This window comes from Oncorhynchus keta, chromosome 28 (genome assembly GCF_023373465.1).
Source record: "Oncorhynchus keta strain PuntledgeMale-10-30-2019 chromosome 28, Oket_V2, whole genome shotgun sequence".
Classification (NCBI taxonomy): Eukaryota; Metazoa; Chordata; class Actinopteri; order Salmoniformes; family Salmonidae; genus Oncorhynchus; species Oncorhynchus keta.
In genome coordinates this window covers 43,294,200-43,313,801 of record NC_068448.1, presented here as the reverse complement: position 1 = coordinate 43,313,801, position 19,602 = coordinate 43,294,200, and the positions used below count along the sequence as shown (strand labels likewise).

At 43.0% G+C, this 19,602-nt stretch overlaps 1 protein-coding gene across 3 annotated transcripts in view; it reads left to right on the top strand.

The window, feature by feature from the left end:
- Positions 1-19,602, top strand: part of raf1a (Raf-1 proto-oncogene, serine/threonine kinase a) — a 38,608-nt gene that overhangs the window by 987 nt on the left and 18,019 nt on the right. Inside the window, exons 3-17 of one of the 3 annotated variants that reach the window (XM_035741288.2) lie at positions 11,092-11,318; positions 11,715-11,827; positions 12,163-12,265; positions 12,362-12,519; positions 14,720-14,812; positions 16,178-16,331; positions 16,778-16,897; positions 17,056-17,098; positions 17,212-17,321; positions 17,476-17,593; positions 17,808-17,892; positions 18,051-18,227; positions 18,325-18,371; positions 19,132-19,250; positions 19,456-19,587. In XM_035741288.2, coding sequence (XP_035597181.1) covers positions 11,118-11,318; positions 11,715-11,827; positions 12,163-12,265; positions 12,362-12,519; positions 14,720-14,812; positions 16,178-16,331; positions 16,778-16,897; positions 17,056-17,098; positions 17,212-17,321; positions 17,476-17,593; positions 17,808-17,892; positions 18,051-18,227; positions 18,325-18,371; positions 19,132-19,250; positions 19,456-19,587 — 1,773 coding nt within the window. In that variant the 5' untranslated portion in view covers positions 11,092-11,117. Of the gene's footprint in view, positions 1-11,091; positions 11,319-11,714; positions 11,828-12,162; positions 12,266-12,361; positions 12,520-14,719; positions 14,813-16,177; positions 16,332-16,777; positions 16,898-17,055; positions 17,099-17,211; positions 17,322-17,475; positions 17,594-17,807; positions 17,893-18,050; positions 18,228-18,324; positions 18,372-19,131; positions 19,280-19,455; positions 19,588-19,602 lie in introns of all 3 variants that reach the window. The other 2 variants (XM_052483127.1, XM_035741291.2) reach the window with 2 other exon arrangements.

Genomic DNA, 19,602 nt, shown 5'->3' with positions numbered 1-19,602 from the left:
TACATTTTCACACTGTAATGTAGTAAGTAGGCCTGTGAACCGATTGTGATAAATCTAAGGGAATTGTTTTGCTGTCGGTGTTTGTTCAAGAACGTCAGCTCTGCGCAGTGTTGCGCAAAGGAGGGAACGGGACAAAAATAATCTGTTACCGGATGACTACGCGAGCGTTGCAAAATAAATGTAGAAATCTATGTTATTCAATTATTGCACCCACACTGCTCGCGCACGTCAACGAGCGTCTGCGTTGCCAAGGGCAAAAATAGAACTTTCTATTTCTGACACAGATTGGTTTATAGAAGCAGGTACCCACGTGCCATCTCCTCACTGGTTATACCCACGTGGGTGATTGAAAGACGAACTGTGTTGCTGGTCGGTGTAGTAATACTATGAAAGTTTAGATGCCAATCACCATATAAGTTCAAAGATGAAAAAGCCTGGAAGGAGGAGAGATGACGACTAGAAACGATTCGGTTCACCGTTTTATGCGTGGATTAATTGTCGGAGTAGAGGACCTTGTGCATTTCATGTAAAATAACAACTCAATGTTTATATCCCAGGACAAATTAGCTAGCAACAGCAAGCTAGCTAAATAGGACAAATTACCATAAATGTTTAATGCTTTTCGATCCGTTCCCAAATTAATATAATTCGTTCAGAGTTTGTTTTGATATTTTAATCTACGTGTCGTGATCGCGTTTGGTGTAGGGGGACAAAATAAATGTATGCACGATGGCGCATGATGGTGAACACGCACAGCCGGTTTGGGTTCCGTGTAAAATAGAAATCAGTTCTATTTCTGACGCAGATCATGCTGCAAGTCCTGCCTCTCCCATCTTCTCATTGGTTTATAGAAGCAGGTACCCACGTGCCATCTCCTCATTGGTTATACCCACGTAGGTGACTGAAAGACGAACGAGGTCAGTGGCGGTAATGCACTTAATTTATGAAAGTTGCCAATTGCAATATAAAGTCAAGAGAAGAAAACCCTGGAAGGAAGAGAGATGACTAGAAACGATTTGGTTGAATGTTTTATGTGTGGATTAATTGGCGGAGTAGAGGACCTTGTGCTTTTCAGGTGAAATAACAATTCAATGTTTATATCCCAGGACAAATTAGCTAGCAAGTTCAAGCTAACTTGCTAAATTGCCATAAATGTTTAATGCTTTTCGACCTGTCCCCAAATGAATATAATTGGTTCAGAGTTTGTTTTGATACTTTAACCTGCGTGTCGTGATCGCGTTTGGTGTGGAGGGACAAAATAAATGTATGCACGATGGCGCACGCGCGCACCCGGTTTGGGTTCCGTGTTAGGCTTGTGTCCTTTCACTAAACATTCCACCAATGTGTATGTGTTCACTAGATGACTGACAGGGGGCGCTATTCTGAAGTCACTGTCTGCCATTTTGATACTCCTGATAAGGAAAAGCTTATATAATAATTCATGGGAATTTACAGTATCAATGTAAAAAAAAATACATGCATTTAATTATTTTTATTTTTTTGTAGTGGGGACTGCTACATAACCTCTTGGTCCTACCTGGCACGCAGGCGTCCCATCTAGAGCTTTGGAAATGCAAATGTGCTACGCTAAATGCTAATAGTATTAGTTAAAACTCAAACGTTCATTAAAATACACATGCAGGGTATTGAATTAAAGCTACACTCGTTGTGAATCCAGGCAACAAGTCAGATTTTTAAAATGCTTTTCGGCGAAAGCATGAGAAGCTATTATCTGATAGCATGTAACACCCCAAAAGACCCGCAGGGGACGTAAACAAAATAATTAGCATAGTCGTCGCTACACAAACCGCACAAATAAAATATAAAACATTCATTACCTTTGACCATCTTCTTTGTTGGCACTCCTAGATGTCCCATAATCACTATTGGGTATTTTTTTCAGATTAAATCGGTCCATATATAGCCTAGATATCGATCTATGAAGACTGTGTGATAAACGGAAAAAAATAGCGTTTCATAACGTAACGTCATTTTTTAAAATTCAAAAAGTCGACGATAAACTTTCACAAAACACTTCGAAATACTTTTGTAATGCAACTTTAGGTATTAGTACACGTTAATAAGCGATAAAATTCATCAGGAGGCGATGTCAATTCTATAGGTGTCTGTTTCGAAAAAATGTCTTGGAGAGAGCTCGACCAAAACATCCGGTCGGAGACCGGAGGGAATCGATTCCCTTGATTCGGTTAGACCAAGAATAAATTGCGAATCAAATGACAAGACTCTAGACAACGTGTGGAAGCTGTAGGCACTGCAACCTCGGCCTCATTTAATTCGATTCACTTTGAATAATTCCTTGAAGTCGCGGATGGATATTTTTTTCCATTTTCAGTGATCAGATATTCCTGCACTTTTCGATGAAACGCACGTTCTGTTATAGTCACAGCCGTGATTTAACCAGTTTTATAAATGTCTGAGTGTTTTCTATCCACACATACTAATCATATGCATATACTATATTCCTGGCCTGAGTAGCAGGGCGCTGAAATGTTGCACGATTTTTAACAGAATGTTCGAAAAAGTAGAGGGTCGACTAACAGGATAAGAACTCTTAAAAATGTCAATGTTTTTACATTTTTATCGGCTTCTGTTCAGTTCATACAATTCTATGTATTGTTTTTTTAAAAAGTATGCATTAGAGTGTCTGTAATAGGATTTTTTTTAATCTTCCAAAACCTGTAGCTGTTGAAATTAAAGCAACACAATGTTGGTTACTATAATGTAAAGCTGGAGAAGCTAATGCATTCCATAATAATGTTTTCAATATTGCTGACCAATACTTTTCTCTTAGTACAATAAACCTAGGAACTCTCTTACGACAATAGATTGCAGTCAGAGTGCAGTATAACTGCAGTAGGCTGCAAATACTGCGTCCCAAATAACACTGTTTTTTATTGCAGTAATTTTGCAATATTTCTGCAGTAGTAACCTCAGTCTGCAGATAGACTTTATTGAGCTAAAAGCTTAACGCGCTGCATGTCCCGCTCCCATTTACTCATTGTTTTTTTTACGAGCATACTAACCTACGTGGGTGATTGAGAGATGAACGAGGTCCACAAACTAGTCCAGTTGGTGGAAATTGGTCTCCAACCACCATATAAAACCCACAGAAGAAGAGCAAGAAGAAAGATGAACGAGGATAGATGAATCAAAGAAAACAAACTAAAACCTAAAGTAGGTTTCCCCTTTTATCTGTGGATTAATTGTCGGGGTAGAGAACACACAATTTTGTTTGACTCAGAATTTGTTTAAATTCGAAGAAGATCCAGCTAAAAAAAGGAACATACCCACTGGGCACATGCTGGTTGAATCAATGTTGTTTCTATATAACCTTAATGAAATTACGTTGAACCAATGTGGAATAGACGTTGAATTGACGTCTGTGCCCAGTGGGTATGCATTTCAGGTAAAATAGCAACCCAATGTTTATCTTCCAGGACAAGTTAGCCAGCAACAGCAAGCTAGCTAAATGTCCATGACTGTTTTCATGTGTGTTTCAACCTGTCTCTAAATTAATATAGTTGGTTCACAGTTGGTTTTGGTATTTTAACCTCCATCGCGCACGCATGTTGATTTTGTCCATCCACACCAGATGCGATCATGCACACAGGTTAAAATGCACAGATTAAAAGGCAAACCTAGTTTGTTTTTAGTTATTAATTAAAGATAACTATCTCATCCTTTATCTTTCAAGCATCCATGTGGGTTTGTATCTTCCTGATACCCAATAACTTGCAGCGTGTGGAGCGTCTCAAATGGAACCAAATTCTATTTTAGCGCTTGGCTATACAGACGCTTATTCACATGTGCGATCTGCGTCAGTGAAATGATTGAATAGCATGTATGTGAACAGTTATTTTGCAACGCTCGCGCACACAACATGGCTGGTGAGGCTTGCATGTTAGGTTTACTTTCGCAGGAATAGAAATTGTGGTTGGTGCATTGTATAACTTGTTGCTTCTGAACTGCATTTTGCCTAGCCATGCATATTGAAAACAACAACTTGTTTTATTTTTTATCTCACCTTTATTTAACCAGTTAAGCTAGTTCAGAACAAGTTTTAATTCACAACTGCGACCTGGCCAAGATAAAGCAAAGCAAAGCAGTGCGACAGAAACAACAACACAGAGTTACACATGGAATAAACAAGCATACAGTCAATAACACAATGGAGAAAAAAAAGAAAGTCTATATACAGTGTGTGCAAATGGTATGAGGAGGTAAGGCAATAAATAGGCCATAGTAGCAAAGTAATTACAATTTAGCAGATTAACACTGGAGTGATAGATGAGCAGATGATGATGAGCAGTTGATGGTGTGTAAGTAGTGATACTGGTGTGCAAAAGAGCAGTAAAGTAAATAAAAACAATATGAGGGATGGCAGCAGAGAACTGGAAGGTCACTGGCAGCAAAGAACTGGAAGGAAAGGCTGGCAAAGGAGGTTTTGGCTTTGGGGATGACCAGTGAGATATACCTGCTGGAACGTGTGCGGGTGGGTGTTGTTATCGTGACCAGTGAGCTGAGATAAGGCGGAGCTTTACCTAGCATAGACTTATAGATGACCTGGAGCCAGTGGGTCTGGCGACGAATATGTAGCGAGGGCCAGCCGACTAGAGCGTACAGGTCGCAGTGGTGGGTAGTATAAGGCGCTTTGGTAACAAAACGGATGGCACTTCTTAGTGAGTCCAATAAATAAACACAATCTTTGTCACAATTTGTCTTTGTAGTGCTGGATGACGCTAGACTGGCTAACACCTAACACTTAAAGTCTGATGTTGTTGACTCTCTTTTGTGTCTTTCTCACTCAAACACCAACAAGCACAGCCAAACACAGTCCCCGAGCAATCCCAACAACGAGGTCTCAACCCCTGAGGATTTTTGTTGTTGTTCAAAGAACCAATCAAACCTGTTGCACAATTCCTGAGTGAATATTGCATTAACTAGTGGCCTCCTTTCCAGACCAGTGTGGTCACAGCTCGCCCTGCACTGTGGGTCATGTCAGCTAGGCTAGGATGACACTGCATTGTCTGCATGAAGGCAGCTGGAGGAGTATCAATGTCCATTTCTCTAACAAGTGCGATTCCTCCTGCCCCAGTGACAAAGCCTACTTATGGCAGGGACTGGAAAAATTATATTTCATTGGCATTCGTTGCTGGTCCACTCACTTCCTACCCTGTACATTTTGAACACAACTCCGACTGAGGTATGGTGGTCTCACCGGCTATAGTCGTGTACCTGTTGAGTAGGCCCTTGGTTTTGTGTTGTGACCTGTGAACCTTGTGGGGTTAAAGTTTACAACAGTAGTCAATCATCTCTGTCATGTCAACTGTTCTTTGTTTAAGTTGTTTCTCTTGTGTCCACACGACCAGAGACAGTATTTACATTTCTTGTGTTTATGTGTGCTGCTGCATTTGTATTGAAAACAAGATCGAAGCAGGTGCATATTTGTAGTCAAATGGGCCAAAGGGCTTGTTGTTGCAATTTGATGAGATCTATCAACTAGAAAGTGCTCTTGTTTTCAGATAATTATTGATTGCAATGAGGATTATTTACCACCACAGACAGATGCACTCAGCCAGCTGTATAAGGAAATAAGCAAACGGGAAACCACTCACCCAGATGCGGCGCCCCTAGTGGCCGGAGACTTTAATGCAGGGAAACATATCAGTTCTTCCAAATCTCTATCCACATGTTAAATGTGCAACCAGAGGGAAAACATTTTTCGATCACCTGTACTCCACACACAGAGATGCGTACAGAGCTCGCCCTCCATTTGGTAAATCCGACCACCACTCTATCCTCTTGATTCCTGCTTACAAGCAAATATGAAAGCAGGAAGCACCAGTGACTCAGGTCTATAAATAAATGGTCAGATGAAGCAGATGCTAAACTACAGGACTGTTTTGCTATCACAGACTGGAACATGTTCCGGGATTCTTCCGATGACATTGAGGAATACACCACATCAGTCACTGGTTTATCAATAAGTGCATTGAGGACGTCATCCCCACAGTGACTGTACGTACATACCCCAACCAGAAGCCATGGATTACAGGCAACATTCACACTGAGCTAAAGGGTAGAGCTGACGCTTTCAAGGTGCGGAACTCTAACCTGGAAGCTTACAAGAAATCCCGCTATGCCCTGCGATAAACCATCAAACAGGCAAAGTGTCAATACAGGGCTAAGATTGAATCATACTACACCGGCTCTGACGCTCATCGGCTGTGGCAGGGCTTGCAAACTATTACAGACTACAAAGGGAAGCACAGCCGCGAGCTGCCCAGTGACACGAGCCTACCAGACGAGCTAAATCATTTCTATGCTCGCTTCGAGGCAAGCAACACTGAGGCATGCATGAGAGCATCAGCTGTTCTGGACGACTGTGTGATCACGCTCTCCGTAGCCGACGTGAGTAACGCCTTTAAACAGGTCAACATTCACAAGGCTGCGGGGGCAGATGGATTACCAGGACGTGTGCTCCGGGTATGTGCTGACCAACTGGCAGGTGTCTTCATTGACATTTTCAACATGTCCCTGATCTGTAATACCAACATGCCTCAAGCAGACCACCATAGTCCCTGTGCCCAAGAACACAAAGGCAACCTGCCTAAATGACTACAGACCCACGTGGCACTCACGTCCGTAGCCATGAAGTGCTCTGAAAGGCTCATAATGGCTAACCTCAACACCATTATCCCAGAAACCCTAGACCCAATCCAATTTGCATACCGCCCCAACAGATCCACAGATGATGCAATCTCTATTGCACTCCACACTGCCCTTTCCCACCTGGACAAAAGGAACACCTATGTGAGAAAGCTATTCATTGACTACAGCTCAGCGTTCAACATCATAGTACCCTCAAAGCTCATCACTAAGTTAAGGATCCTGGGACTAAACACCTCCCTCTGCAACTGGATCCTGGACTTCCTGGCGGGCCGCTCTCAGGTGGGGAGGGTAGGTAGCAACACATCTGCCATGCTGATCCTCAACACTGGAGCTGCCCAGGGGTGCGTGCTCAGTCCCCTCCTGTACTCCCTGTTCACCCACGACTGCATGGCCAGGCACGACTCCAACACCATCATTAAGTTTGCTGACGACACAACATCACCGACCATGACGAGACAGCCTATAGGGAGGAGGTCAGAGAACTGGCTGGGTGGTGCCAGAATAACAACCTATCCCTCAAAGTAACCAAGATCAAGGAGATGATTGTGGACTACAGGAAAAGGAGCACCGATCACGCCCCCATTCTCATCGACGGGGCTGTAGTGGAGCAGGTTGAGAGCTTCAAATTCCTTGGTGTCCACATCAACAACAAACTAGAATGCTCCGAACACACCAAGACAATCAAGAAGAAGGCCCGACAAAGCCTATTCCCCCTCAGGAAACTAAAAAGATTTGGCATGGGTCCTGAGATCCTCAAAAGGTTCTACAGCTGCAACATCGAGAGCATCCTGACCGGTTGCATTACTGTCTGGTACGGCAATTGCTCGGCTTCCGACCGCAAGGCACTTCAGATGGTAGTGCGTCTGGCCCAGTACATCACTGGGGCAAAGCTGCCTGCCATCCAGGACCTCTATACCAGGCGGTGTCAGAGGAAGGTCCTGAAAATTGTCAAAGACCCCAGCCACCCCAGTCATAGACTGTTCTCCCTACTACCGCATGGCAAGCGGTACCGGAGTGCCAAGTCTAGGACAAAAAGGCTTCTCAACAGTTTTTACCCCCAAGCCATAAGACTCCTGAACAGGTAACCAAATGGTTACCCAGACTATTTGCACTGTCCCCCCCCCCAACCCCTCTTTTACACTGCTGCTACTCTCTGTTCATCTTATATGCATAGTCACTTTAACTATACTTTCATGTACATACTACCTCAATTGGCCCGACCAACCAGTGCTCCCGCACATTGGCTAACCGGGCTATCTGCATTGTGTCCCACCACCCGCCAACCCCTCTTTTTACGCTACTGCTACTCTCTGTTCATTATATATGCATAGTCACTTTAACCATATCCACATGTACATACTACCTCAATAAGCCTGACTAACCGGTGTCTGTATATAGCCTTGCTACTCTTTTTTTCAAATGTCTTTTTACTGTTGTTTTATTTCTTTACTTACCTACACACATACACATACTTTTTTTCCCTCCACACTATTGGTTAGAGCCTGTAAGTAAGCATTTCACTGTAAGGTCTACACTTGTTGTATTCGGCACACGTGACAAATAAACTTTGATTTGACACAAATATGCTATTTGAAGCGTTTCTTTCCAAAATGCAATATATCCATTTTCAGATAGGTTGGTAAATTAGTTTTTATTGTTGGTTTTTTTCACTATCTAATCATGGCAAGGGAATTGTTCAGAAATATATATATTTGTTCAAAATGTATTTTTATGAATCAATACAGTAATATGAGATCTGTATGTAAAACATTTACATTGGATATTTTAGTCATTTAGCACATGCTCCTATCCAGACCGACTTACAGTTTGTGCATTCATCTTAAGATAGCTAGATGAGACATCCACATATCACAGTCAAATATACAGTATAGAAACATTCCATTCCAGCTAAACAATGAATATACAGCGTTTTGCCCCCCCCAAATATTTTTGATACACTCCTAAAATCTGGCAATCAAAAATCTGAGAACAGTAATACAGTTGAAGTCGAAAGTTAACATACACTTAGGTTGGAGTCATTAAAACTCGTTTTTCAACCACTCCACAAATTTCGTGTTAACAAACTATAGCTTTTGCAAGTTGGTTAGGACATCTACTTTGTGCATGACACAAGTAATTTTTCCAACAATTTTTTTCAGACAGATTATTTCACTTATAATTCACTGTATCACAATTCCAGTGGGTCAGAAGTTTACATACACTAAGTTGACTGTGCCTTTAAACAGTTTGGAAAATTCCAGAAAATGACTTCCAAAGTTGTGGCAAAATGGCTTAAGGACAACAAAGTCAAGGTATTGGAGTTGCCAACACAAAGCTCTGACCTCAATCCTGTAGAAAATCTGTGGGCAGACCTGAAAAAGTGTGTGGGAGCAAGGCGGTCTACAAACCTGACTCAGTTACACCAGCTCTGTCAGGAGCAATGGGCCAGAATTCACCCAACTTATTGTGTGTGGGAAGCTTGTGGAAGGCTACCTGAAGCATTTGACTCAAGTTAAACAATTTAAAGGCAATGCTACCAAATATGAATTAAGTGTATTGTGGCGTACAGCAGGTCAGCCACCAGCAGGAGACTCGTCGAGGACTGGTAACAGATGGAGAACACATCACAAGGTTGATGGCTCCATCTGCTGGACGTGCCAGGTCTCGACGGGCTCTCCAAACCCCAAGAAATGCAAGCTAGGGTTCGAGGAGGTGGAGTACCTGGGGTATTTGATCGGATGGGGGAACGTCAAGCCCCAGGAGAGGAAGGTTCAAGCTGTGCGTGACTGGTCCGTTCCACGCACCAAGACATAGGTCAAGTCCTTCCTGGGACTGGCAGGGTACTATAGCCGGTTTATCCCCAACTTTGCGGCTATTATAGCTCACCGATATAACCAGGGCCCACCTCCCGAAAACAGTGAAATGGACGGACGAGACAGAAGCGCTGTGCTCCCATCCGATTCTGATAATGCCTGATTTCCAGGTGGTCCAGACGGTCCAGACGGATGCATGTGATACGGGACTAGGGGCTTTTCTGTCCCAGGTACACAAGGGGGAAGAGCACCCCATCATGTTCATCAGCCGAAAGCTGATGCCTAGGGAAAAGAAATGGCTGGGAAGTGGGCGCTAGACACTCAAGTATTACCTGCTAGGTCCCCACTTCACCCTGGTCACGGACCATGCTCCCCTGGTCTGGCTGGCCCGGGGAAAGGACATGAACGATCGGGTCACCAGGTGGTTCTTGTTCCTTCAACACTTCTCTTTTTCAGTTGTGCACAGGTCATGGGCGAAGCATGGAAACGCGGATGCCCTATCGAGAAGGGAGACTTATGACAGTCCACTCCCCGACAGAGCTAAGGGGGGGTTGTGTGGCGTACAGAAGTTCAGCCACCAGGGGGAGACTCGTCGAGGCCTGGTGACAGATGGAGTATACATCACGTGGTGATGGCTCCATCTGCTGGACGTGCCAGGTCTCGATGGGCTCTCCAGCCAGGACTAATTGGGTCTGATTGGGAGCTGGTGAGTAATCAAGGACGGATTGCTCACCAGCTGGGGGGGATCCCGGAATCCCAGAAGACCCGGAATCCCAGAAGACAGCATCCTGGAGAGGATCTCATAGGGGAGACATATCCTTTTCTTTTTGATATTTTATTCAAATAAACACCCTTGAAACTGAGCTTATTCTTCTCTGTCCGTGTCTGATCTGGTTAAACGTCTTGACCAAATCCCCTGGTCTGCCACAGTATGTCAAGTTCTGACCCACTGGAAATGTGATGAAAGAAATAAAAGCTGAAATAAATTATTCTCTCTACTATTCTGACATTTCACATTCTTAAAATACATTTGTGATCCTAACTGACCTAAGACGGGGACTTTTCACTCTGATTAAATGTCAGGAATTGTGAAAAACTGAGTTTAAATGTATTTGGCTCAGGTGTATGTAAACTTCCGACTTCAACTGTATGTTACACACACACGAAGCGCTAATTTTTGGTGAAAAAAACACAAATATGATCAATTATAGCATTTTGGAAATAAACTCTTAATTTGTGCTTTGATTTTGAATCTTTGCAGGTGCTTTGTTTTGTGTGTGTTGATATGTAGCAGATGTGCTGGTGAACCACGCTTGCATGATGAGTAACCTTGCCTTAAGGTTTGCATTTGCTACCTGAGCTAATTATAGGGAGGAGACACAATTTCGAAGTATTCAAACCCATTTGGTTATAAATATATCGATTTTTGTCACAAAACACATTTTCTCACCCAACATGTAACCTCACACAACTTTACTTGCTCTAAACAGAGTCATCCAGTGTCATGTGTAGAAACCTTGCCTAGTTCACTGTCTACTGACATGGCTGACCTCTAGTGTAGCCTGATATTTCTCTGTGTCCCCAGAGCCCTGAGAGCACTAGTGTTTGCTGATGGAGCACCTCCAGGGAGCGTGGAAGACCCTGAGCAACGGCTTTGGAATGAAGGACTCTGTGTTCGAGGGCCCCTGCCTCTCCCCCACCATGGTTCAGGGCTTTCCCTACCAGCGCCGCTCCTCAGACGACAGCAAGATCCCCGACTCTAAGACCAGCAGCACCATCCGAGTCTACCTCCCCAACCAGCAGCGCACTGTGGTGAGTCTAATAGAATAATAATATTAATGTTGTAACTAACGGTACATTTCATTTGAAGAGCCTTTCAAAACACCCAAAGACACTGGACACATGGAGACACAATGAAAACAGTAGTTCAGAGGACAGGGAGTGAGTGGGATTACTGAAACAACAACAACACACTGTTGTACTGCTGTTGTTTTGAGTGAGTGCTTAATTAACTGAGTCACCTAAGTGTGGCAGTTTATTGGTGGAAAATTGCTGCCTAAATTGATTGTCACCATCATACAGAGACACAGACCATTATCCCAAATCATCCCATTATCCCAAAATATAATGTATTATGCACATGTTTGTGTTTTTAACTAGTCACATTAAGTGTTGTTGTTGTTAAGTGTGTTTGTTGTGGTCCCCCAGGTGAACGTGAGGCCAGGTATGACCCTGCACAGCTGTCTGATCAAAGCGCTGAAGGTGCGGGGTCTGCAGCCGGAGTGCTGTGCTGTCTTCAGACTGCACCCAGGACAGAGGAGGTATGCACTAGGCACTGGAGAGGGAGATCAGAGTGGTGTCACTGGCTCTCTCCACAGTGTCAGTGACAGTTATCCCTAACCACTGACACAGGGTCAGATATTATTTCACCCGCCTAATATTTAAAGCTAGGATTGAGAGTTGGACAATCTGATCCTAGATCTGTGGTTAGGGGAAACTTATACCATCAGCCACGTGGTTAAACTTTTCTGCAAAAAGCTTTCTACAGCTATTCCACCTTTCAGGTTAAGACGGATTGAATGACCTTTTCTTGTCTTGGTCTGTAGTCTCCAGTAGGTGTTACCTTACTAAATGTGTCATGTCCCTTTTCTAACAGTAAAAAGTCACGTATGGATTGGAATACCGACTCTACCTCACTAATTGGGGAAGAACTGCTGGTGGAAGTGTTAGATCATGTCCCCTTGACGACGCACAACTTTGTAAGTACCCCATACATAATTTTACACCATCCACCCAGGCCGTTACTATTGACTGGAAAATAAATAAGTACTTAATTCTCCTCTTTTAACTTTCAGGTTCGGAAAACATTTCTTAAGTTGGCCTTCTGCGATATATGCCAGAAGTTCCTTTTGAACGGCTTCCGTTGCCAAACATGCGGCTACAAATTCCATGAGCATTGCAGCACCAAAGTGCCCACGATGTGTGTGGATTGGAGCAACATCAGACAGCTCCTGTAAGTCTCCTCTCCTCTCTACTGTGCAGAGCAAAACAAAAAGTCTGCCAACACCCAACTGTTTGTATTGAATAGCCAGAACACTTACAAAACAATATGAATGTTAAGTACAACTATATATCTATCGGTGAATGTAGGATGCTATGAACATTCTAGCATAGGGGATAAATGAATGTACTGCTCTCACAGTCTGCATTGTTGATAGCTATTCAGAACAAATAGATACAAATGACATGTTCTACAAAGGAAACCTCCAATTGATGAGAACAGTGTTGTCAGGATAAAGTGTAACCTCTGTTGATATGGTTTATGTAGTAGAGTAGTTTATAGGGACCCAGTTTTGCATACAGGCACTGGAAATAGAGAATTGTTTTGCATACAGGCACTGGAAGTAGAGAATTGCTTTGCATACAGGCACTGGAAATAGAGAATTGTTTTGCATACAGGCACTGGAAATAGAGAATGCAGGTTTTAGAACTCCATATTTCAACAGTAAGCATGTATAGATGGCTATCACTGGCAATGAAGGGATACATGGCTCATTTTATCTGGCAACCTTCCATGGTCCTTTCTTTATCTTGAAGTATTTTCAACAGATCTACAGTTGAAGTCGGAAGTATACATACACTTAGGTTGGAGTCATTAAAACTAGTTTTCCAACCACTCCACAAAATTTCTTGTTAACAAACTATAGTTTTGGCAAATGTACTTTGTGCGTGACACAAGTAAATTTTCCAACAATTGTTTACAGACAGATTATTTCACTTATACTTCACTGTATCACAATTCCAGTGGGTCAGAAGTTTACATACACTAAGTTGGCTGTGCCTTTAAACGGCTTGGAAAATTCCAGAAAATGATGTCATGGCTTTAGCAGCTTCTGATAGGCTAATTGACATAATTTGAGTCAATTGGAGGTGTACCTATGGATGTATTTCAAGGCCTACCTTCAAAGTCAGTGCCTCTTTGCTTGACATCATGGGAAAATCAAAAGAAATCAGCCAAGACCTCCAAATTGTAGACCTCCACAAATCTGGTTCATCCATGGGAGCAATTTCCAAACGCCTGAAGGTACCACGTTCATCTGTACAAACAATAGTATGCAAGTATAAACACCATGGGGCCACGCAGCCGTCATACTGCTCAAGAAGGAGACGAGTTCTGTCTCCTAGAGATGAAAATACTTTGGTGCGAAAAGTGCAAATCAATCCCAGAACAACAGCAAAGGACCTTGTGAAGATGCTGGAGGAAACGGATACAAAGGTATCTATATCCACAGTAAAACAAGTCCTATATCGACATAACCTGAAAGGCCGCTCAGCAAGGAAGTGCACATGGGGACAAAGATTGTACTTTTTGGAGAAATGTCCTCTGGTCTGATGAAACAAAAATAGAACTGTTTGGCCATAATGACCATCATTATGTTTGGAGGAAAAAGGGGGAGGCCTGCAAGCCGAAGAACACCATCCCAACCGTGAAGCACGGGGGAGACAGCATCATGTTGTGAGGGTGCTTTGCTGCAGGAGGACTGGTGGACTTCAACAAAATAGATGGCATCACAGGGAGGAAAATTGTGTGGATATATTGAAGCAACTTCTCAAGACATCAGTCAGGAACTTAAAGCGTGGTCTCAAATGGACAATGACCCCTAGCATACTTCCAAAGTTGTGGCAAAATGGCTTAAGGACAACAAAGTCAAGGTATTGGAGTGACCATCACAAAGCCCTGACCTAAATCCCATAGAAAATCTGTGGGCAGAACTGAAAAAGCATGTGCGAGCAAGGAGGCCTACAATCCTGAGTCAGTTACAACAGCACTGTCGGGAGGAATGGGCCAAAATTTAGCCAACTTATTGAGGGAAGCTTGTGGAAGGCTACCACCGACACGTTTGACCCAAGTTAAAATATTTAAAGGCAATGCTACCAAATACTAATTTAGTGTATGTAAACTTCTGACCCTCTGAGGGTGTGATGAAAGAAATAAAAGCTGAAATAAATCATTCTCTCTACTATTATTCTGACATTAAACATTCTTAAGATAATGTGGTGATCCTACCTGACCTAAGACAGGGAATTTTTACTCTGATTAAATGTCAGGAATTGTGAAAAACTGGGTTTAAATGTATTTGGCTCAGGTGTGTGTAAACTTCCGACTTCAACTGTTTCTCTCTGTCTCTGTCTCTCTTGTTCTCTCTCTCTAGGTTGTTCCCTACACCAGGTGAAAGTGGGGGTCCATCTCTTCCTCATCTTACATCTCGACGAATGAGAGAATCACTATCCCGATTCCCTAGCAGGTACGGCCACACCTCCTGTTCCTGACCTATCACCTCTGATCCCTGAGTGATATTGGCCCCATGGACCACTTTCACCATTACTCTGTGAGCAAGGTTAACTCCGGGCAGCAATACAAGCATCAGCAATTAGACAACTACAGACGTTCAGTAAAAGTCTTCCTATTGACTTACTATTTAACATCGACTAAGGGTTGCGTGTGGTAGTCATTTAATAAATATATATATATAAAAAAATATATGCCATTTAGCTGACGCTTTTATCCAAAGCGACTTACAGTCATGTGTGCATACATTCTACGTATGGGTGGTCCCGGGAATCGAACCCACTACCCTGGCGTTACAAGCGCCATGCTCTACCAACTGAGCCACAGAACTACAATAAGTTGAGGTAAGTACTTTGGCTCGTGGAGTTAATGGTGGTCAAATGCTAAGGGTTCTTAGGTTGTCATGCTTGACTGGCCCTCAGCTGATGCAGCTGTAAGTTGTAAAGCACCTCAACTTGTGCCTCAAACTGAATTAAAGCCTGTTTTCGATTACGTCTCCAGCTTTATGAAGCTTTCCCTGTCCAGGGGGCTGATGTAACCAGAGGCGTGAAAAGAGTCCGTGGTTTCAGAAGCATTTAAAACCGTTTAAAAGAACTCCGATCGCCAAAGTAGCTCACACACAGTATCAAGTTGTTCTTTGCAGAACAATCTAAATTGCTCTTTCGAAACAAATTTCTGTTTTGGCCAAAAAGGGGGATTATTTCTCAGAGTGCTTTACACGATAAGAAGTGTGGTGTAATACAGTAATAAGCGCTGTTGTGGTACATCACTCACATGGGGTGCCACTTTCACCAGCAACTGACAATACAGTACAAGAGACTGTCTTGCAGAAATGTACCAGTGTGAGTCTGGCAAAAATGACGCAACATGGCAGAAATGAAAGTGACAAGCTGCCATCCACCACAACCCTGTGAGACTAATTTGAAGAAGTTTCCGAATGTTCTTATGTGTGAAGTTTTCCCTAACAAGAACTGAGGGTGTATGTAGAATTTGTAAGCATCCGCAGAGCACCTCAATGGCATCTATCTGTCAGAACTATCTAAGACTTACAAAAACAACAATAGTAATTATTCAATCATAATAATAATAATAATACTATTTTGATCTTTTGATAATCCCCAAAATTGTCATGGCAAGTGATAGACTAGTGTCCTGTCCAGGGGGCCCTGTGATATACTAGCTTCCCTGTCTCCAGGGGGTGTACTTAACGACATCTGCCTCACAATAGTGAAACAGGAGATGCTCATAGGAGCCGTACCGGCTCGCACAAGGTGGTATCCCAACTTCTAAGCCTGATGTTCCCCCTGTGTTCACCCCCTAGCTCTCTGCACCGCTACTCAACCCCTCACGCCTTCAACTACACGGCCCCCTACCCACCCACAGGGATCACTCTGTCCCAGAGGCAGCGATCCACCTCCACGCCCAACGTCCACATGGTCAGCACCACCCTGCCTGTCGACAGCAGCATGATTGAGGTAACAACACACCACGGGGGCCCCCAGGGGACTCCTGGATGTCCAGGCAACAATTCTGAAAATAACCTCCCTGCTCGATCTGGCCCTTCTTTACACGCCAGGAATCCCTACCATCCTCCTCTGCCTCACTTCTGTCTACCATCCTCCCCCCTTATGTTTTCTATTAAGTAATCCATCTTGCATGTTTACTTTCCATGGTTTTCTTGATTGTGTTCGATATCACTTTCTATTTTCTGCACTTACTGTATTCTTTTCCGATTAGTTTTTTTCTGTCTCCATACCCGGGTGTATTTGGAAAAATGATAACTTGAATGCTGTCTAATATGACCACCAAATTGAACACCCAGGTAGCACTCTTTCTCTCCTCCCTTACCTTCCTTCACTCTGTCTCCCTTTCCGTCCCTGTCCTTCACTGTCCCACTGTGTCGTGCCCTGATTGGGAGTAGCTAGATTGCCTGAATGCCTATCCTAGCTCCTGGTGCAGGCGCTTCTGGCTGAAGAGGAGAGTAGGTATTGTGCGCTTCTCCAACTCTATTCTTGAGGCGACTTCAGAGAGCCCAGCCAAGGTTAGGAGGCAGAGTGTCTTGAGTGTTGTGTGATGAACAACATGGCATGTTTTTACAGTGTCTGTGTCGGAACTGAATTATTATTAACTGTTGAATGATTAGTGTTCATTTGATATTTGTAAAAATGTGACGGAATGTTTTCTCGTTTGTTGTCGTAGGAGGCAATGCGTAATCACGAAGCAATGCGTAATCATGACTCCGGTGAGATTTTCGAAAGTTTCTGCTATGCTAAATGGAAACATGTATAACATCCCATAACAACACTTTGTCATAACCTGGTGTGCTGAATACCGTTGGCCATCCTCCCTCTCTAGACGGGAGTTCCCCCAGCCAGAGTCCCACAAGCTGGTCACAGTCTAAAACCCCAGCGCCAGACAGACGAGAACGGGCTCCGTCGTTCAACACTCAAGAGAAACACAAAATTGTAAGCGAGACAGCGCTTGTAGTTTGTACAGTGCCTGTGAGTTAAAAGCATCTTAACAGTACTTTGAATTCCTAGGAATAACTGCATACGTGTATTGTATGTAATGTCTACTGAATATAGAGAATGTGGACTCATATTGGCTGTCCTCCTCCAGCGTCCGAGGGACAAGCGAGACTCTAGTTACTACTGGGAGATCGAGGCCAGTGAAGTGGTGCTGCACTCCCGTATCGGCTCAGGCTCCTTCGGAACGGTGTACAAAGGGAAATGGCACGGTGAGCATGCTTCTGGATAAACATACTTCTTGTAAAGACTTGGTCTGTTTGTAGGCTGTTTCTTCTAACCACCCAAACGGAGTGTAACACTTGTGCTGAGTCTAGTCTACTTGGCGATTCACTTCACCTCCTCTCTGTCGTGTAGTTTTTTGAGACAAGATGGCCGCACAGCAGCTACGGAAGTTTCTTTACCACATGGTTTGGTCTGTTGTAGGTGACGTAGCAGTGAAGATCCTAAAGGTGATTGACCCCACACCGGAACAGTTCCAGGCCTTTAGAAACGAGGTGGCTGTGCTAAGGTAAGAGAGGGTGAGAGTGGTGAAGAGGACTATAGTGATGCCCATATTGCATTCAGGGTATTCACTTTAGAGAGAGCAATAAGTTGACCCTATAATGTGTTTATTATTGGTAGATTATCTTCATGCAGCATTATCTCTCTCTCTCTCTTTCACCACAGGAAAACACGACACGTCAACATCCTATTGTTCATGGGCTACATGACGAAGGACAACCTGGCCATCGTGACACAGTGGTGTGAAGGCAGCAGCCTCTATAAACACCTCCACGTCCAGGAGACCAACTTACAGATGTTCCAGCTCATAGACATCGCCAGGCAGACAGCTCAGGGCATGGAGTGAGTCCATACCTAAGCAGCTTAGGTGTAGAATGGTATTATTGCTAGCATGCAACTGAATGTCCTAAAATACAATTTCACTGTATTTCTCTTTCAGCTATTTGCACGCTAAAAACATCATCCACCGGGACATGAAATCAAACAGTATCCTTTTCTCAGTGGTGTAAAGTACTTAAGTAAAAAAAATACTTGAAAGTACTACTTAAGTAGTTTTTTGGGGTATCTGTATTTTACTTTAATATTTATATTTTTGACAACTTTTACTTTTACTTCACTATAATTCCTAAAGACAATTGAGTACTTTTTACTCCAAACATTTTCCCTGACCACGAAAAATACTCGTTACATTTTGAATGCTTAGCAGGACAGAAAAATAATCAAATTTACACACTTATCTAGAGAACATCCCTGGTCATCCCTACTGCCTCTAATTTGGCGGACTCACTAAACACATGCTTCATTTGTAAATGATGTCTGAGTGTTGGGCCATGCCCCTGGCTAACTGTAAATAAGAAATAAATAATGCAGTCTGGTTTTCTTTATATTAGGAATTTGAAATTATTTATACTTTTGATACTTAAGTATATTTTAGCAATTACATTTTCTTTTGATACTTAAGTATATTTATAACCAATTACTTCTAGACATTTACTCAAATAGTATTTTACTGGGTGACTTTCACTTTTACTAGTCATTTTCTATTAAGGTACACTTCTATTGGATACTTTTTACACCATAGCCTTTTCTTCATACTCTTTCATGCTCAGTCACTCTTGTGACAAATTGAATAAAAAAAATAGTCCGCTTGACATTAGACAAGTGATGTATGAGCTCAGATATTTAGTTTTTTTTCCACAGACTCAGCTGTCTCTGCCACAGCTCTGCCTCCTTGACAGCAGTACAGATATCTTCCTACACGAGGGCCTGACGGTGAAGATTGGCGACTTTGGTCTGGCCACAGTCAAAGCCAGGTGGAGTGGTTCTCACCAGGTGGAGCAACCTTCAGGGTCCATACTGTGGATGGTCAGTAACAGGACATGGAAAAGTGAATTGTGCGTTTCTTGTGTGTTTGACTTGACTGTTGAAATTGACACAAAATGAAACAGAAGCTACCACCCATCAGACCCCTATGAGAAGTTGATTCCTTATGGTTTTCAGATTTACTAATTATGGTTCCCGGAATTGTAAATTAAATAAATTTAGTCATGTTTGTTTGTTCTGTTCTCAGGCTCCAGAGGTTATACGGATGCAGGACAATATGCCCTATAGTTTCCAGTCTGACGTATACTCTTACGGTGTTGTCCTCTATGAGCTGATGACAGGAGAGCTGCCATACTCACAGATAGCCAACAGAGACCAGGTAAATGCAGCCTGC